The sequence below is a fragment of the Nesoenas mayeri genome (assembly GCF_963082525.1).
Source record: "Nesoenas mayeri genome assembly, chromosome: 12".
Classification (NCBI taxonomy): domain Eukaryota; kingdom Metazoa; phylum Chordata; class Aves; order Columbiformes; family Columbidae; genus Nesoenas; species Nesoenas mayeri.
In genome coordinates, this window is record NC_137547.1 from 14,836,022 (window position 1) to 14,853,484 (window position 17,463).

General features: G+C 47.8%; 2 protein-coding genes across 3 annotated transcripts; one reads left to right on the forward strand and one right to left on the reverse strand.

Moving 5' to 3' along the window:
* Positions 1-809: 809 nt before the first annotated feature.
* On the forward strand, positions 810-4,529 carry PLLP (plasmolipin; the record flags this gene model as incomplete). The annotated part of the gene is made up of 4 exons (XM_080352329.1): positions 810-932; positions 3,625-3,798; positions 4,220-4,339; positions 4,416-4,529. 4 exons carry the CDS (start codon positions 810-812, stop codon positions 4,527-4,529), a joined length of 531 nt encoding a protein of 176 aa, XP_080208455.1.
* A 4,064-nt stretch (positions 4,530-8,593) lies between these two features.
* On the reverse strand, positions 8,594-16,966 carry ARL2BP (ARF like GTPase 2 binding protein). 2 transcript variants are annotated; one of them, XM_080351767.1, is made up of 7 exons: positions 16,920-16,966; positions 15,948-16,068; positions 13,420-13,481; positions 11,751-11,857; positions 11,019-11,104; positions 10,032-10,128; positions 8,594-8,901 (listed from the first exon to the last, which is right to left on the reverse strand). In XM_080351767.1, the coding sequence occupies exons 2-7, from the start codon at positions 15,983-15,985 to the stop codon at positions 8,821-8,823; spliced, it is 471 nt and encodes a 156-aa protein (XP_080207893.1). In that variant the 5' UTR covers positions 15,986-16,068; positions 16,920-16,966; the 3' UTR covers positions 8,594-8,820. The 2 variants fall into 2 exon arrangements, with proteins under 2 accessions (XP_080207893.1, XP_080207894.1); XM_080351768.1 differs by lacking the exons at positions 13,420-13,481; positions 15,948-16,068; positions 16,920-16,966 and adding an exon at positions 12,691-12,823.
* Between the last annotated feature and the right edge of the window lie 497 nt (positions 16,967-17,463).

A 17,463-nucleotide genomic window follows, 5' to 3' on the forward strand; every position in this document is an offset into this window, starting at 1 on the left:
TAGTGATGTGGATGGTGGGGCCGGGCGCACTCTCAGCGGGTTTGCAGGTGACACCAAAGCGGGAGGCATGGCTGATACTCCAGAGGGTCGTGCTGCCACCCAGAGGAACCTGGACAGGCTGGAGAAATGGGATGGAGGGAAATCTGCTGAAGTTGAGGGTGATGAAACATTGGCCCAGGTGGCCCAGGGAAGTGGTGGATGCCCCATCCCTGGAGACATCCCAGGCCAGGCTGGACGGGGCTCTGAGCAACCTGAGCTGGGTGAAGATGTCCCTGCTCATGGCAGGAGTTGGACTGGATGGGCTTTGAAGGTCCCTTCTAACCCAAATTATTCTATGATTCTGTGGTTCAACAAAGAGATGCGCAAAGTTCTGCCCCTGGGGAGGAACCAACCTCGGCATTGGGACACGCTGGGGACCACAAGAAGGCCTTGATGGGGCCAAAGTGAACATGAGACACGAAGAAGACTCGTGGTGTCCTGGGCTCCTTAGGCAGAGCATGGCCAGGAGATTGAGGAGGGTCCTGCCACTGGTGGGGCCGCGCCTGGAGTGCTGGATCCTGCCGGGTTCCCCAGTACAAGTGAGACAGGGACGTGGAGGATGATACAGGAGGGGCCGCAGCACCTCCCCGGTTTGGAGGGGCTGGGGCAGCCGCGGGAGCTCAGCCCGGCGCCCCCCACCCCCAGCCCGCTGCGCGGGGCCGGGCCGGACCCAGCCGGGCCGCCCGGGGGGGCAGCGGGGCCGTTCCCGAGCTCCGCCTGGGGAGGGGCGGGAGGCGGCCCGGGGCCGTGCCGGTGCCGGTGCCCGCGGCATGGCGGGGCTGCCCGGTGCCGCGCGGTCCCCGGGCGGCTCCTCGGGCCCCTCCGCCGCTCTGCCCGCCCTGGACGGCGCCTTCCTGCTCTCGCCGCTCGGGGGGCTGATGGTAGCCCAGATCGTGAGTACCGGGGAGGGGACACCTGGCAGGGGGGCTCGGCTGTGGGACCGCATCATCTCCTTTGGATGCTTTTCTCTACTGCCCTGGCTGGAAACGGGCAGGTTCCCTTTGGCTGCCCTCCCTACCCCATCCTCGCTCTCTAACCCTAATCCACCTCTAACTCTGACGTCCCTCGGCCCCCCTCTCTCCCCTTCCCTCTCTAAAGCCAAAGGAAAATTTGGCTGCTTGCCCTCATGCCCTTTTGCTGGTTGTACCTCGGCTCGATGCCCGGCAGCTCCCAGCGCTGGGCATGGGCATGCACATGGGCATCCCCACGGGGCACGAGCTAGTGCGTCCCATCCCAGCACCCACAGCCCCTGGCCCTGACCAAGGTGTGTTTGGGCTACTCCTAGGGTTCCCACAGGACTCTCACATTCCCCGAGTTCTCCCAGCCCTCCAGGCTGTCCTCCTCAGCAGTCGGATTTGGCAGCTACTCTCAGACAAGCCCAAGGGTCTTTGTACCATCAAAACTTGCAGCAGCATCACCTCTCTATTTCTTCAGCATCTGGGTCAACTGCAGAATAAACTGCTGCTGCTCTCTCCTGCTACTTGGGATCTCAGGTGCAATGTTTGTGCACAGGGGTGGGCATTCAGCTGCATATGAGGCCACGCGTGATCCACCCCGGTGTTTGCCCGAGGTGCTGCACTGCTGCCGCGGGGACCCTGTTTGCTTGTACCCTCTCTTTGGAGCAGGGTTGTGCACAGTGGCAGTGGGACATGCCCTGAGCAGCCGCTGTGAAACACCCAGTTTAGACCTGGATCCCTGCTCCAGATTTGGACCCCTGGGCATGGCTGAGCTGCTTGTGACAGGGGAATAAACACTTGGGGAAGGATGCTGCAGGGGGTGTCTTGCAGGAGTATCAGGAAAGAAAGATAGAGCCAAGATCAGCAGAAGGGGCCATTCAACCCCACACCTGGTCCTACCTCTCCAGCCCATTGCTCGGACCACATCATTAAAAGTGCTCACCCAGCTCCAGTCCACCACGCTCTGCTGCTCCCCAAAACCTCTTTCCTAAGGGCTCCTGCTTTTCTCGCCCCCGCAGCTGGAGCAGGGCAGCTCGCACATGCCGCCTCCTGCTCCCAAAGCGCACCAAGCTTTTCCTATACATGTTTCTCCCCAACGCGTGTTTTTCGATCACGAGGGCTTGAAATGGATGCAACAGACAAGGAGACATTGTCAGGGCAGCCAAGCACCAGGGCGTTGTACTCAAGCAGGACAAAGGCCATTGTGTTTCTTCCATGACAATAAGCAATAAGGGCTTACGCAGGGGCAGATTGGCTTTCCAAAGAGCCCTTCTCCTCCCCTGCCAAAGCAGAGGTGCTGGTGGCTTCACCAGCTCTGCCCAAACATCCCAACCCCAGCTGGGAAACAGAAGATGCTGCAGCTGCATTTGAGGCATGTTCTCACCCCCCCTTTGTCATGGGGATCTCCCTGGGACATCTGGGAAATGTGGAGAGTGCAGGGCTGGAGTTTCTTTGCCCCTTGAGAAGCAGGTGCAAATGCTCCCTGCTTTGCTCTGGTCCAGCTGGGAGGGGATGAAGGGTGGTGACAGAGCCCATCAGTATCCCACTGCCTGCTGGAGCCCCAGCTCCGTGTCCTGGTGCACAGGCTGTGGTTGAGGCTGTAGAACAAACAGGGCAAACCACAGAAAGCATTGTTTGCTTTGCAACAGCCTTTTTTTTTTTTTCCAGCTCGATCACTATGTGCTGGTGTCCCATCCCCTCCTTGCTCCATCACAGGCTAAGAGGCCTTTGAAACAAAAAAAATACCTGCAAACTTGCTGCTGTGGCTGCTCCAGGGTGTTCCCCAGGGAGGGGATGGTGAAGGCAGCTGCTTCCTGGCCACATTGCTGTGAGCAAAGTAGGGCAGAGTCTCCTCCAGAGTCCAAAGATCAGGGGTGGACGCAGCACAGGGAAGGTAATAAAATACAATAAAAATAAATAAAAATAAATAAAATAAAATAAAATAAAATAAATAAAATATGAAATGCCACCTTGGGTTGGGTTCTTCCACCCCTGACTGCCAGGGACCTGCCGGCAGATACCTGCTCTGTGCTGCTGCCTCTGCCCTGCGGGCTCTGCAGGGAGGGGACAGGACGGCTCTGCCTGTTTCTGCCCCAGCACACCCAGACACAGACTTACCCACCTGCTTTTCTGTCAGACACATGAAGCTGCAGTAGCTGTGTAGTTAAACCTGCTTAGCAGTGACAGGTGAGCCCTAGGAGCTGTAAGAACAGAAGGTATAGACCAGACCAGACCAGACCAGACCTAACCAGTGGAGAGAAGCTTTCTTCAATTTTTTAAATGATGCTGCACCTGGACGGGGTCAATGCTGAGCTGGGACCCGAGAAGCCCTCATGTCCAGCTTGTCATCCAGCCTACAAGATGTCCCTAACACTGAAGCAGGACCCGTAGAGACTGGCGCTGGGCATGGGGGCTTCTTGGCTGAGAAGGGACATTTGGTGGTGAGGATGCCCAGGTTTCAGCCACCCTGCCTTGCAGGACATCCCTGTGCCGGCTCCTGGCCCAGCAGCACTGGGGAGGAGCCCATCCCCAAGTAATGAGGGTCTAGTGAGCCCAGGTTTATGGGCTATGTTCTGCTTCCCACCTGCAGGAACCACCGCGTGAATACATTCCCCGTTTCACCCCACAGGTGCTCGGCTTACTGGTGTGGGCTCTCATTGCCGACACAACGTACTATCTGCACGCAGCATACGCCTGGGTGATGTTCGTGTCCATCTTCCTCTGGATAGTAACAGTCCTTTTCCTCGTGACTTACCTCCTGCAGCTTCCACTGAAGTTCTACGTGATCCCCTGGCCTCTCGTGGTACGTAGCCAAGAGGGACGGAGGGGGGATCCTAAGTGGGAGACAACCTGGGGAAATGCTGCAAGAAGATCAAGGCTTTGGGCTTTTCTGAGCTGATGGAGCAAAGTTCCCTGCACTTTGCACAATGACACCATTTCGTTCTGACCCTCGGCTTAGAAAATTTTCAAAACAGGGAGCCCTGTATCACCCAGAAAGTTGGAGCTACTGTCACTGTTGCAGTCATGTCAACCAGAAACCTCTCAGTGGGGTGTATTTAATGAGGTGTTAACCCGAGGCTTGTTCCCGGCGTGAGGGGCTGGTCCCTTTTGCTGTTTCCCCAAGGGAAGAGGGAGGAATGTGAAGCTGAGCCTTCTGCTCATCACTCACACCGGCACACACAAGCTGGAGTTCAGACTCACAACCTTCTCTTTGCCTTCCCCAGCTGATGATCTTCAACGCTGTAGCGACTGTCCTGTACATCTCTGCCTTCGTAACGTGCGCAGCCGCCGTCCAGCCCACGTCCTGGCGGCAGTGGGATTACAACCGAAGAGCCGCGGCATCCGTAAGTAGTTTGGGGCAGGTGAGGGCCATGGAGTGAGGGCGGCCGCCGTGCTCATGCTTGAGGTCTGCTCTTCCAGTTCTTCGCCTGCGTCGCTGTGATTGCCTATGGGGCCAGCACCTTCTTCAGCTTCTGTGCCTGGAAAGGGCTCGGCAGCAACGCGGCCACCAGCCAAGTGACCGACCGCGCGTGAGGAGCGAACGGCAAAGCCCAGCCTGGGGTCAGCTTGTGCCAGGCTCGGTGCCGGGCGCTCATGTACCACCACATCTTGTTCTCGGACCAGCCTGTGCTGGCAGTGATGGTCAGTACTGTGTGGACACTGCTCTGTGGCCTCTGATGATGCTTCCAGCTGATGTGCCCGCAGCACAAACCCACCAGGTGCTGCCACTCGCAGCCTCGCTGGAGGCTGAAGCTCCTGCTTGGCCCTGAGGTTCATCCAGATCCTGGCTGCAGCAGCTCCGCTGAGGGGGCTCAGCCAATTCGGCACACTCCAATACTAAAATTCACTAAACCAAGTGCAGGCTCCTGTCTCTGGTCATTCACAGCTGCGGTGTATAAGTAGTTGCTGTTAACATGATACATAAATGGTGGCAGAGCTGGAGGATGAAGGCTAAGCAGAAGAAGCAGTCTAAACTGTTCTTGTATTGACTTCTAACAATTTGAAACACAAATTTTATGCTTTAAATAAAACTCTTTCTAAATCCAGCACTGGAGTCTGTGACTAAAAAATCTGTCATGTGAGCAGGAGCACGTACAGCACGGCATGGAGTGGAAAGCAGAGATGTCACTGGCGGAGGTGACTGCCCCTCGGCTCTGCATATGGACACTGCAGCCTGGCCCCAGGCGGGAAGGCTGTAAGTCCACAGGGTTCACCTTGCTTTGCTTTACATACTGGCACACACGTGTACGTGCACGCACAGTGAGCGTGCATCCAGGACTGTGAGAACACGAAAGAGGCACCGTGGCTTTGAGGAGCTCCCTCCTCCAGGCTCAGCACCATACACCCCATCAACCAGCACGTCAATTTTGCCCGTTAGTTACACACAGTCTTCAAAAACTAAATCTAAGTTTCCAAATGCCCTGGGAACACTCACAGGATCGGTGCCTCAGCAGAACGGAGCCACGCTGCTCCCCCGCGCTGCAGGCAACACGTTCACCTTTGATTTCCTGGGCACGCAGGCTGGTGTTTGTGAGAACGAGAAGCGACGCCCAGCCAGACACGGCAGCTCTCCCCTTCGCACTCTTCTGTACAAGCTAATAAAAACAGATGGAGTTCAATTTGTTTCCGGATCCCTGTACACAGCAAAGCTGGAGGACAGTGAGCTACGCCGCAAAGTTTACCTTATGATCTGTGGGGAGAAGTTTTAACAGCTTGTCTACAGAGGCAGGCTCAGGAAACTTAACTGTGTTAATGGAAGGTGTGGATTGGAAAGGGACCGGATAAATGCACTAGCCCCAGGGCAGGTCTGCCTTTATTTGGTTTTCTATGAGCTAAATGAAGGGTCAAGTTTCCATAACCATTAATATATATATGTATAAATCCGTAACAGTATGACAATTAGCTTCTTCACACATTGTTATGACAATGATAAAACTCTTCAAATACCTAGTCAGACTTGCCCAGAGATAATCCATTGTATATAGAAATCCAATCTCTTTAAAAAGCTCCTCTCCCTGATGGAAAATGCACCAAACCAGGGATGAGTGACAGGAGCATCACAGAGGGATGAGATGTTCTGAGAAGAGCAGCCCACAGAAAACACACAGACAGAAGAGAGTGGCACAGGGGCAGGAACGTATTGGAGGAAACACAGAGATACAGTTCCCTGCCAAAATAAGAATTAATCCTAACTGTCCCTTGCAGCCTCTGAAATTAAAGGAGACCCTGCTCAAAATACAACAGAGCTCCCTTCAGAAGACAACTGCCCAATGTATTCATTTATACTGCCATTAGCTTAAGTAATTAATTGAAACAATTGTAACAGGAAAAGAATGAACATTTTTTTCAGTTAAAAAAAAAAAAAGTCAGGGATATATTCAGTTTTAGCTGCAAATAATAATTTTAGCTCAACAATTAACGATTGAAACATTTCAATGTGTTTCTTTTAAAATTGGATAAAATCTGTTCCTGACATTAAAATGTCAACATCATATAAACAGGTAAGAAGTTAAATGAAGAACCCCAGTTCCTGCACTGAGAGTAGAACAACAACTGGGCTTTAAGTCTTCAGTTTCTGTGATGTCAACCTCAGGATTCACCCGGCAGAGGAGCTGCACCTGGTTTGTATTAAAACTATGACCCAATGTTTTCATACGCTTTTTCTTTTTCTGGAAATAAGCATCTTGGAGCATCATCTCTGCTCGCTACCTGCACACACAGGCCTGAGCGCCCACTTCTGTGCTAACAGGAGAAGCTGCTTTTTACAGCACCGGTGGTAGATAGATGTGTAAAAACCTGCAAATCCCGGCAGGATGAGCCCTGACGGAGCCTCACCGGCCTTGCTGCTGTGAGAGGATCGGGAACAGGCATTTCAAACCACAGTGCTGCGACTTAGCATCCTTGGGGATGTGCTCGTGTTGCCTTAGCAGGTTACTGTTGCTGAAAAGAGAATCAAAATGAGCTTGTGTGGTGTTCACCAGAACGGAAAGCCTATAAAAAACTGCTTTTGATCAGAACACACTCACAAGAATTTTTAACTCCCCCCTTTTTTTAAAAAAAGACAAAAAAAAAGAAGACGTGTTGCAAATTTTAATTTTGCTTCAGCTTCTGGCTTTTATCATTCAAATCTGACAAACAGAAACATATGGAAGGAGGTTAAAAAAATTCTGAAGGAATATTTCTTTTGTTTTGTTAAAGGAAGCGTGCGAGTGTATCTGTGTACCTGTGTTTGTGCATGTATGAGGGAGATTTCAACAAACTAGAATAACTCCAGACAAAAAAACTGCACAACCATGAGCACAACATACTAGAAACAATGAGATTAATTACTGCAGAGTCAAAATATGCTACGCTTTGCACTGCTAGCCAGCTTTTAAAAAGCCGCTATGGTCTGGCTACAAACCTGTTTAATGATACCGTATTTTGGAGTGTAAGTATGGCTTATTTTTGTCTGTGTGGCCAGGAGTCTTGACTGCCATTCAAAAACTATTTCGGCTGAAGAACAAAATCCTGGTACTGTGGAAATCACTGCTGGATGACAACAGGAACAGGATTTTAACTCGTTTGTTCCTGTAGGACATTTGTTGTCCGCAAACAAAAATGCGGAATGGCCTGGCCATCACCTTCCTCTGTCTAGGCTGGGTTCTCATCGGGTGACAGCCACCAACCAACACCTTTGCTGCTGAAGGTCATCTCGGGACTGAGCAGAGAGCTCTGCTCCTCACCCCGTGTTTCCGCCTGCTCTAAGGCTTTTAAAGACATCCTCGCACTGCCTGAGCACCTCATTAAGCAGAAGATTAACATGTCTGAGCAGCTCAAGAATGGAGGGTCCCTGTAGCTCCAAACACAGTTTAATCCCAGCTGCCACGAGATGCGCCTGGGCTTTTGTGACAGTCTTGTGGCCACAGCTCCACCAGCAAGCTGCTGAAAAAGTCACTGCTGCTCTCACATTGCAAACAGTTTAACAGCAAAACCACGACTTGCAATCAGCATGACACTTAGCGCAGTGAGTGACACGGGGGTCAGCATGTCTGCGCCCAACCTACCGTCAAGCTTATGTTACTAGAACTAATGCAGCTGTGCCACTGCCAAAAAGAAAGTAAGAAATTGCATACATAGGCCAGATTTCAGTTTGTTGTGGTTATTTTTCCCAGTGTAGAATAGGTGGGGCCTGAGCAAAAGTGGAACGGAATATTTTGCACATTAAGGATGAGGCTTAAAAAAGCCAGAGAGCAGACGGATTTACACACTAACATTTCAACTGTCAGAGCTGAGACACAGCTTATGATAGAACATCTACATATTAAAACATATTCTTCCAGTAGAAAGCTGTAGCACTTACAATCATATTAAGGTATTAAAAAAAAAACCAAACCCAAAGCAACAAAATATTGATCAGGAGGAACTCAGAGGTTACATACTCACACCTGTGCTTCCAAGAGCCAGAGGGACATACTCTTTTTGCATTGTCTTCTTGACTCTGAAAAGTTCTATATTTTGGCAAGACGGTAAGATGTCAACCCAAATAACAAGCGTAAAGTCCTATTTATTGTCCTCTCAGCGCGCTGGGCTTCTCAGCCTGCGCAATGGTTGGGCTGGTGTACAAATACTGGTAGAGTTGGAAGTGTCTTATTCTGTGGTCATTGAATACCAACCAGAATTCACAAACAGATGTTTTTAGGGTCGGGTCTCTAATGATACAGCCTGGAGGGTGAATGTGTTTCATCACGTAAAAGCACCTTGATTCTCACAACCTTTAGTGTTTTGATGTCCCAACGAAAGCAGCAGCACTCATCTGGAGGAGGAGAGTAGTGCATAAACTCTTCTAGGAAGAGGATATTGATGATTTGTTTAATGAAGTCACCACTAATCCACCACTTAAATCCAAAGTTCGACCTTCTTTTTCCTAGAAAAAGGGAAGAAAAAAAATCCTTGACTCAATGCTGTTTTGTTCAAAAAATTAAACAGAAAATTAATATTCTGTCTGTTATATCAAATCAATATAAAACTACACATTACCTGAGCACCTATGATTGCATGCAGCTTGCTGTGAGACTTGAAAATGCCTAGCAGAGAATTTATTTTCTCCTGTTCGTATCTGTAGGTGAACCCAAACCTCACGAGGAGCCCAGGCCAGAGCCGAGCTGGGTTGGCTCCCGATCAGGGATGCTCAGCCAGCAGGTTCAGCCGGTGCTCAAAGAACCAGTGAAATCCAGCTCCTGAGGTTTGCAAACCCCAACTGAAATGATTCCTGTTGCTGACACATGCACTGTCTCGTTCTCCTCAGCCTGTCCCTGTTTTCAGAAAACTGACAATGTTGGGGAAGGCAGCAGAGGACACAATTCTGCCAACAATTTTGACTCTTTTGCTCCTTTGTAAAATGTGACTGGAAAGATTTTACATGTATTTCATTTCCCTAGGAAAGGGCTCATCCAAAACCCTAATACTTTTGTTGGTTTGTTTCTCCACCCTGGACAGAGAGGAGGAGAAATACAAATGGAACTAGCTTAAAAAGCTCATTTTGGATTGGCTGAAAAATCCCAAAACCAAATAACAACAAAACCCCATATCACAGACTCACAGAACGGCCAAGGTGCGAAGGGACCTCTGGAGGTCATCGGTCCAACCCCCTGTTCACGCAGGCCCACTCGGGACCATGTCCAGGTGGCTTCTGAGTATCTCCAAGGATGGAGACTCCATAACCTCTCTGGGCAGCCTGTGCCACTGCTCCGTCACCCACACCATGAAAAAGTGTTCCCTTATGTTCAGTTGGAATTCAACATTAAAGATGCAGAAAGTTCGTCTTTCTGAAGAACTGTTCCACCTGCCAGCTTTATTCCTGTTTTCTAGAAATTATTAAATGTGCATTTTGAGTTTAAATAGCCCCTCAGTGAAGTTATTTTCCTTTTGACTCTGCACATGTTTGAATAAATGCTGCTGCCTACTGCAGTAACACTGCCTCTGGTGCCCTCGGGCAGAGCTACACAAAACCAACAGCCACTATGCCAATGAAAATAAACAATGTGACATACTTACAGCTCTGTAATCCAAGAACATTTCTTTGAAAGCCAGAAAGTCAGTGAATGTGAGGAGCATATCAAATATATCACCTGCCATTTCATCTTTGTGCTGTCTGTGGAGAGAAAGAGTTGGGGAATTAGAAAATTATGTGGGAAATAAAGTCTTTATTTTTAAACGGTATGAAGTCAAAAATCATATTGGGACAAGTAGAACAATATCAAAATTCAAGCAAGAATGTTATTACAGGTCTATCATAAAGCGAAACTTTAGCCAAATATCACCTTGCAGGATTTCCAATCCAAATACATTAAGATATTATATTTATCTAAATCCAAGATGTAAGAACATCACACCAGTCCCTGCAAACTAGACAAACAAACTGACCTGTAAGTCATCAGAATTAACACTCCACTGGCATTTATCTATTTTAATTCAATTTAAAATTAAATTGATTAAAATATTTTAAGATATTCAGTTCCAAATTACACTTGATTCTCTAATTCAAGGGCAAAACCAAAGATCTTTCAGAAGTGACCTCTTCGGGAAGCTGGTTAAGCTAAAGTGACCAAATGCAAAAGCTTAAGACAAACCAAACTCTTCTCTGAATGCTTTGTACAAGAATTGCAACAAAGGCATTTCACCACGTGACTCTTGAAAGACCACCAGGATACTGAGGTGCCCAACGACAAGCCTGAGGGACATGCATGAGACTTAACCTTTGAAGGGTCTGCTTTCAAAGGGACAACGATTATGAAAACCCTCCAGTGTTCTCATTCTGATTTCCCTTCTTACCTTTTAAAACCCATTATATTTCAGCAGGACAGTTCAGAAATTTAAAGTAGTAGGACATGGTGAATGTCAAAAAAAACGGCCAGTCATTGCTTGCAAGAATGCTTTTTTAAAAAATTAAAGAAGAACCAACCCAAGCTCTAAACTAGATAAAAAGAAATAACTGAGAGGCACATGAGCCACCCCCCAACCCAAAGTAAAGCAGAGACTTACTGCAATGACATTGTGAAAGCAGTCATATTAAAACCAGGAATTCGATCAAGCAACTTTTCTTCAATGTATTTCTCTACTAAAGAGATCTGAAAAACAAATAAACCACCCCTATAATACCGTAACAATTTTCAGGAGATTTCCAACCAGCACAGCTTCCTGACACTGACACCTTCCTGACACTTTCCATTATCCTCACTGGGCAACCAGCTGCAGATGCCTCAGCTGGGTGTTGCTGGTTCAATCATTCACATCAGCGCTGAGGCACTGAGCTCAACATTTTTGCTGGGAATATTGGTGAGAACAAACACTAGTAATAAATTATTTTTAAGTCATTTCATGGTATTGACTAGTAGGCTGGTATAGTTTCATAATTATGCTTTATACGAAGAATATAATTGAAGTGTCCAATTCACTAAATAATACAACTGGAGAAGAACAAACTTCGTTATGCACGCAGGTTAAATGCACTATTTACTACCGCAATAGGCTAAATTTCTATTCAAGACATATGCAACTTCCAAAACATCAGGTGAAACAAAAAGAAAGGAACCTGGAGCTCCAGAAAACATCTTTCTTGGTCACAGATCATGACTGTGCTTCAGAAAGAGACAGCAGGCTGGCTCTGTACCATGTAAACCCAGTATTTTATAAAGGGGGGAACAGAGAACCTGACACTGGCCTTAATAAAAATAAAAAAGCAATACATATGAAAACCAGGAAAAAGTATCTTACATATTCATTAAAAATAGAAGTATAGATGAGCTTGTTTTCTTCTGAGTCATCGAACTCCTGGTAGTGCTTCTCCATAAAAGTCCTCTGTATTAACTGGAAATCATCATCTGGATCACAACAAAACGCATCACAGAGTTAGGAGTTTAGTCATTCTTTTTGCAACACAAACCCCACATTCACGAGCCCTCTGTTGTAGGACACGTGCAGGGTCAGTCACACCAGCGCCGCAGCTGCCGCGGAGCCTCCGCTCCTGAGCCATCAGCGAGAAGACAGAGGCGCAGGGCAGCAGGACGCGGGTCTGCATTTAACAGCAGCTGGGTGTTCACAATGGAACAGGATGCACATATCCACAATCACTTCTTATAAGTTTCATTTACACTTAGTATGAGCTAAAAAGCCTTCCTGCTTTACATTTTCTTAATAAAGTTATTTATTTTGAACCTCATTTTGTTCAGGCTTTCAAGTCAGCAGAAGTGAGCACCTCTTCTCTGCCATAACTCAAAATAATTATTCTTTCCTTGAATTAAAAAAACATTACTGAAACTCCAGGACTCATTTGCAATTGTTCAAGAATTTTTGTTTCCAGTTGTGGAAGGAAACAAGAATAAAAATTAACACAGTAGGTCACCACTGAATTCAAAAGAGCGGGTATAAATGTAAAGTTTACTTACAGACAGTGTTAAAATACACCAGTCTCAGCTTTCTAAACCCTGACATAGTGAAAATCAGTTCGCATTTCTCCAGGTTCAGCTACATCACCAGGCAAACTGAGGCTGCAGAATCTACATCTCTCTGGGAAGGATGTGGTCAAAAAGATTATATGCTGTTCTTTGAAGGAGCTGATGGCTGATTAGCGTGAATTCTGTCTGGGCATCTTGTAAACTACTTCCTTGCACACACTGACTTTGGAGTTAAAATTATGGTCTTGAGAACTTAGCACCTTTTATTGGCTGAGCTCTCATAATGAGCTTGGCGCCATTCAACCTTCCTGCCACGTTACAATTGTGCACATCCATCCAAGTGACGTGAAGCCAAATCAACTCCAAAGGGTAGTCTCAAAAAGTGGAAAGCGGTACGACACGATGACATCTAGCCCGTTACGCACTGCTGCTGCAGACAGGGAAAATAAACCGCTCTCTGTGTTGTGCAGAGGCAGAACAAGGAACAACACACACAAACTGCAGCACAGGCACCTTGTATCACACATGATAAACCAACTCAGTACTACAGCAAATCATGTGGACAAACCATGGCAGCTTCTAGAACAGCCAGACAAATGCATTAGGAGGCTCAGGCAGAGCTGGGAAGAGAAGGCGCCCTCTCCCAGTCTCTTCCATCCCCTTTATAATTTGGTATAAAATTCCAGAAAGCTTTGATCTCTACGTGAGATTTACAAGTGCCTTTATTGTTTATTTATGAAGGAGTATATTGCAGCAGTACAGGGAATAATTTTTAAGACTCATAACCCCGCTGCTGTGCAAACAGCACAAAAGAGACTTTTGTGCATAATTTTACCATGCTAGCAGGTTCAGGGTCACAGGAACAAAGGAAGGAAAGCTTCCATGAAGCAAGCAGGGACTATGCTGGCTCTGTATGTCTGCCAACAGAAGGGCAGCTTGCAATATGTTCAGCACCCATCTTGTTGTCTATAACTGCTTGCAGAGCTTACCCATTATAATATCCTCCAGATAGCCAATGACCGCATCGAACTCTGCGTCAGAAGGGGAGGAGCTGAAAATTAAGAAAGACAGTACTGCATAAATACACATTTCAACCACAGTAGAAATAAAGGATAACATTAAGAAGTGTTAACAAAAGCCTAAGCACAAATAAGCCCAGTAATTACAAGATAACTGAATAATTTCCTATTTGCAACCTACAAAACAATCCATGGCACTGACTCAACTACTTCACGGGGATTCTCATCAGGCTTCTACTGTATTTTCTGCAGATCGGTTCCTATAAATGGTGTTTTACTGGCATTACTGTTAAGATAATTCCAGTCTTAGTGCAGAAGGATGTAAAGGGTGTCATTAGAACAGCAAATTAAGCATTTTCCAGCCCACAAACCCCAACTGCTACCCCGGGCTTTCCTTCCACTCTCTTCCCTGCTTAACACTACCTGGTGATCACAGGGCTCGAGACACTTGTGGAACCACTTGAACTCCATGTATACACAATATCATATATAACCGAAGGAACTTAAATATTTTTTCTTTTTCAAAAGACATTCCTGCATGCCCCAAATAAATGGCACAACATCCTAATGTCATTCAGTTGTGAGCAAATATTAAACACCATTATGGATCTGAAGTCATCCAGGGAAGAAACCTTTGGTACCACCATTCAGGACCCTGGATCCCCTCTGCTAAATTTGTTATTGTGCAGCTTGTTCAGACACATTAGACAGTCCACAGAACCTTCTTGGGCCCTGGCATTCAAGCCTCATGTTTAGCCAGGAATTAACTCTTCCTATATTCTCCAGTAGATGAAAGAGGTTTTTATCACACATGAGGGAAACAAGTTTCATAGAACGTTTCTCTTTAAGAAAATATTAACTTTGATCAGTGAAAGCACCATTTTATTAAATTAAACATCTTTCTACTCAAGTTTCTTTTTAGCAAACAGAGCAGAACACTTTCACACTAAGTTTAAAAAAAATTCATTAAAGTTATTTTGCTATTGAATAATAACCCAGTGAAATTAATCTAACAACAGTTTAACCGACAGTTTAACTACAACAAGTCATAGGGCTCATTCTGGCACCCCAAAATGAAAAGATTTCTGATTTTAAAAGGCATCTGATCACCAAGCAATGTTCTAGCATCATCTGTGATCTGTTAAGCCGTGGGAGATGGGCAAAGGCAAGGCAAGGGACTGGAAAAGCGTGCTGTTCTACCGGTGGGCACGACAGCACCGAGAGAGGAGCTGGCACTGAGCATTACGTAGCCTGAGCATCACGCCACTTCATGAAACAGGGCCCATCGCTTGCCATTTATGTGCAAGGACAGGAGACTTTGCTAAGGATATTTTCCACTCTTTTTTTTCCCCTCAAAAGCAGCACTACTGTTGATTTTATAGCTTATTCCAACAAAAAATTTTAAGTATTTACACCCTGGTTTAAGTCTGTAAGGCAAATAATGAAATGTTAACTGTTTCAAAGCAAAAGCAATTCTACCTCTCTATACAACACACCTGAAGAAACACGTGCTCACCAATCTTTGGGTTAAGCCTCTGTCTCCTGATCGTGTCTAATCTAGGCCAGAACAAGCGGTGCTGCAGGAGCAGCCCAAGGAGCACGTGGCCTCTCAGGTCAGAGCATCACAAATGAACCAAGGGTGACCTTATTAATGTTTATAAATATATAAAGGGTGAGTGCCACGAGGATGGAGCCAGGCTCTTCTCAGTGTCAAACAATGATAGGACAAGGGGTAATGGGATCAAGCTGGAACACAAGAGGTTCCACTTAAATTTGAGAAAAGACTTCTTCTCAGTAAGGGTGACAGACACTGGAACAGGCTGCCCAGGGAGGTTGTGAAGTCTCCTTCTCTGGAGACATTCAAACCCGCCTGGACATGTTCCTGTGCGACCTCACCTGGGTGTTCCTGCTCCAGCAGGGGGATTGCACTAGATGATCTTTTGAGGTCCCTTCCAATCCCAAACATACTGTGATACTGTGATACTGTGATACGAACTAGAGCGACAGAGGCACGGGTACACAGCCCCTTCTGCCACAAGCTTTAGAAGAGTATGCCAGACAAATGTGCGGTGAAACAGCATCCTAGTATCTACCTGTGCACAATCTGGTTGAAGCCACCTGTAAAAAGTCTCACATTCTAGAAGGAGCGTGTTCAAACACAGAGAAGTCTCTTCTTAAAACCTGTGACAACGTATGGTCTTGAAAAGGAAGGAGAAATTTAAAATTAACAAAACCCACTGATTTTTATTATATATGTAATGTATTTTGATCACTTAGCAAGGGGTATCTGGTGCTACACTCCTTACAGGTTTATTTAGTTTGACTTCACCTAAACTCTGAAACTCCTAGAGCTTTGCGTTCTGTGCCTTTGTTCTCCTAAGAGGCAGAATCTGCTAATCAGTCTGGTGTAAATTCATTCCCGTGGTTATATTCCTATTAAAATATTTTAACTAGGAAACAGTTCATTGAAAGTCTGACACCGAACGCAGGGTACTCACACGGCTACACCGAAGTTTTCTTCATCAGAAGTCTCCATCGTTACCACATAACCAGAGTGGAGCAGAGGCGATGTGTTGTGTTGCTGCTGTGCGTGGTTATTTCTTCTTTTCAGACAAAGTGCTAAAGAATAACATGACTTAGAATGAATACAAATTCAATTGTTAAATTAGCATACACTTCTCAAACAGCAAATCAGGAAGGAACCTTTTAATTTTTCAATGTACAAGTTTCAAAATAACGTACTTCCAAAGTTACTGCTACTTTTTCTCCCTAATAACTCAAATTCTCTAGGAACTTTATCTGCCTACTCAGAGAAGAAGCTCAAAATCATTCACACTTGCAGTTAACTTCTGTAAGGGGGTTTCACTTGACTTTAATATCTTTACTCCTGAAGGTTCTGTGAATGACTATTACAACAGCACAGGAAAATGAAGCCAGATAAGATGCAGATGCCACCCTGGCCCAGTGCAGCAGAAGAGCTGCCAGGCCAGGTGATGGTGATCACATCTGCCGGGGCTCGGCCAGCCTGGGCTGTAAGCAGTTGCTGGCCCATCGCCCAGGCCAGGGCACACAGCAGCCCAGGCCCCGGAGCCAGTCCTGTGCACGCACTGGGGACAAGCAGCTCCCGCCACCCCCGCTGGATTACACCCAACACGGGCCTTCAGCACAGCCCGCCAGAGCAGGAACCAGCTCTGCAGCACCACGGCACGGGAGGAGGGATGAGCATGAGCCTCGCCTCCTCCTCCTCAGTCCTGCCTCCTGGGGAGAGCGAAGCCCCCGGCCCTGTCCCTCCCTAGGGGGTCCAGGCACCCACCCTGCCTCCCCCTCCCCAAAGGGACCCGGACAGCCCAGCCATCTTCCCCCCGAGAAGATCGGCCCTTATCAGCCCTCCCTTCCCGAGGAACACGGGCATGGGGCCCGCGCCACCTCCGCTCCGCCTCGGAGAACGGCCCGGCCCTGCCCACACGTACCGCGGGTCCCGGCAGCCAGCGCCGCGCCGCCATGGCACGCACCCCCCGCGCCGCCGGCCCGGCCGTCTCCTGGGAAACGCTTCCTTCCGCCCCGCCCGCAGCCAATCCCAGAGCGGACGCGGCCCTGGAGGGCCCGCCCACAACCTCGAAGGCCCAATCAGAGCGCGCGGCGGGGCCGGGGGGGAAGGCGGTTTCCGCTGCCCTGCTGGGCCGTGATGGCGGTTCCAGCCGGCCGCCCAGGCCGAGGTTGGTGTCCGGGTGTCAAAGGCTGAGCTAGGAAGAGAATGCAGAGAAGACATAAATAATGTGCTTCGTTATGATGCGCGCAGCCCCCGCGCTGTTATTAAGGACCCCGAGGCCACAACCGAATGTTCCACCGAAGCAGGGACACCACCTGGCACCGGGTTCGTCTTTCTGCCTCAGAGCCGACTTCTTGTTAAACCTGCCCCAGGCACCAGTGCAAAAGCATCTGTAACCCCAGCTCCCGCCAGAAGCCAAAGAATTAAACAACAAATAACCTTCAAGACGTTTTTATTGTTGAATG

Coding starts and splice junctions, on each gene's coding strand:
- ARL2BP (XM_080351767.1), bottom strand. CDS start 15,985: ATGGAGACTTCTGATGAAGAAAACTTCGGTGTAGCCGT. Junction 11,858..13,419: donor TCTGGAGGATATTATAATGG/GTAAGCTCTGCA, acceptor GTTGTGATCCAG/ATGATGATTTCCAGTTAATA. Junction 10,129..11,018: donor GCTTTCACAATGTCATTGCA/GTAAGTCTCTGC, acceptor TTCTCTCCACAG/ACAGCACAAAGATGAAATGG.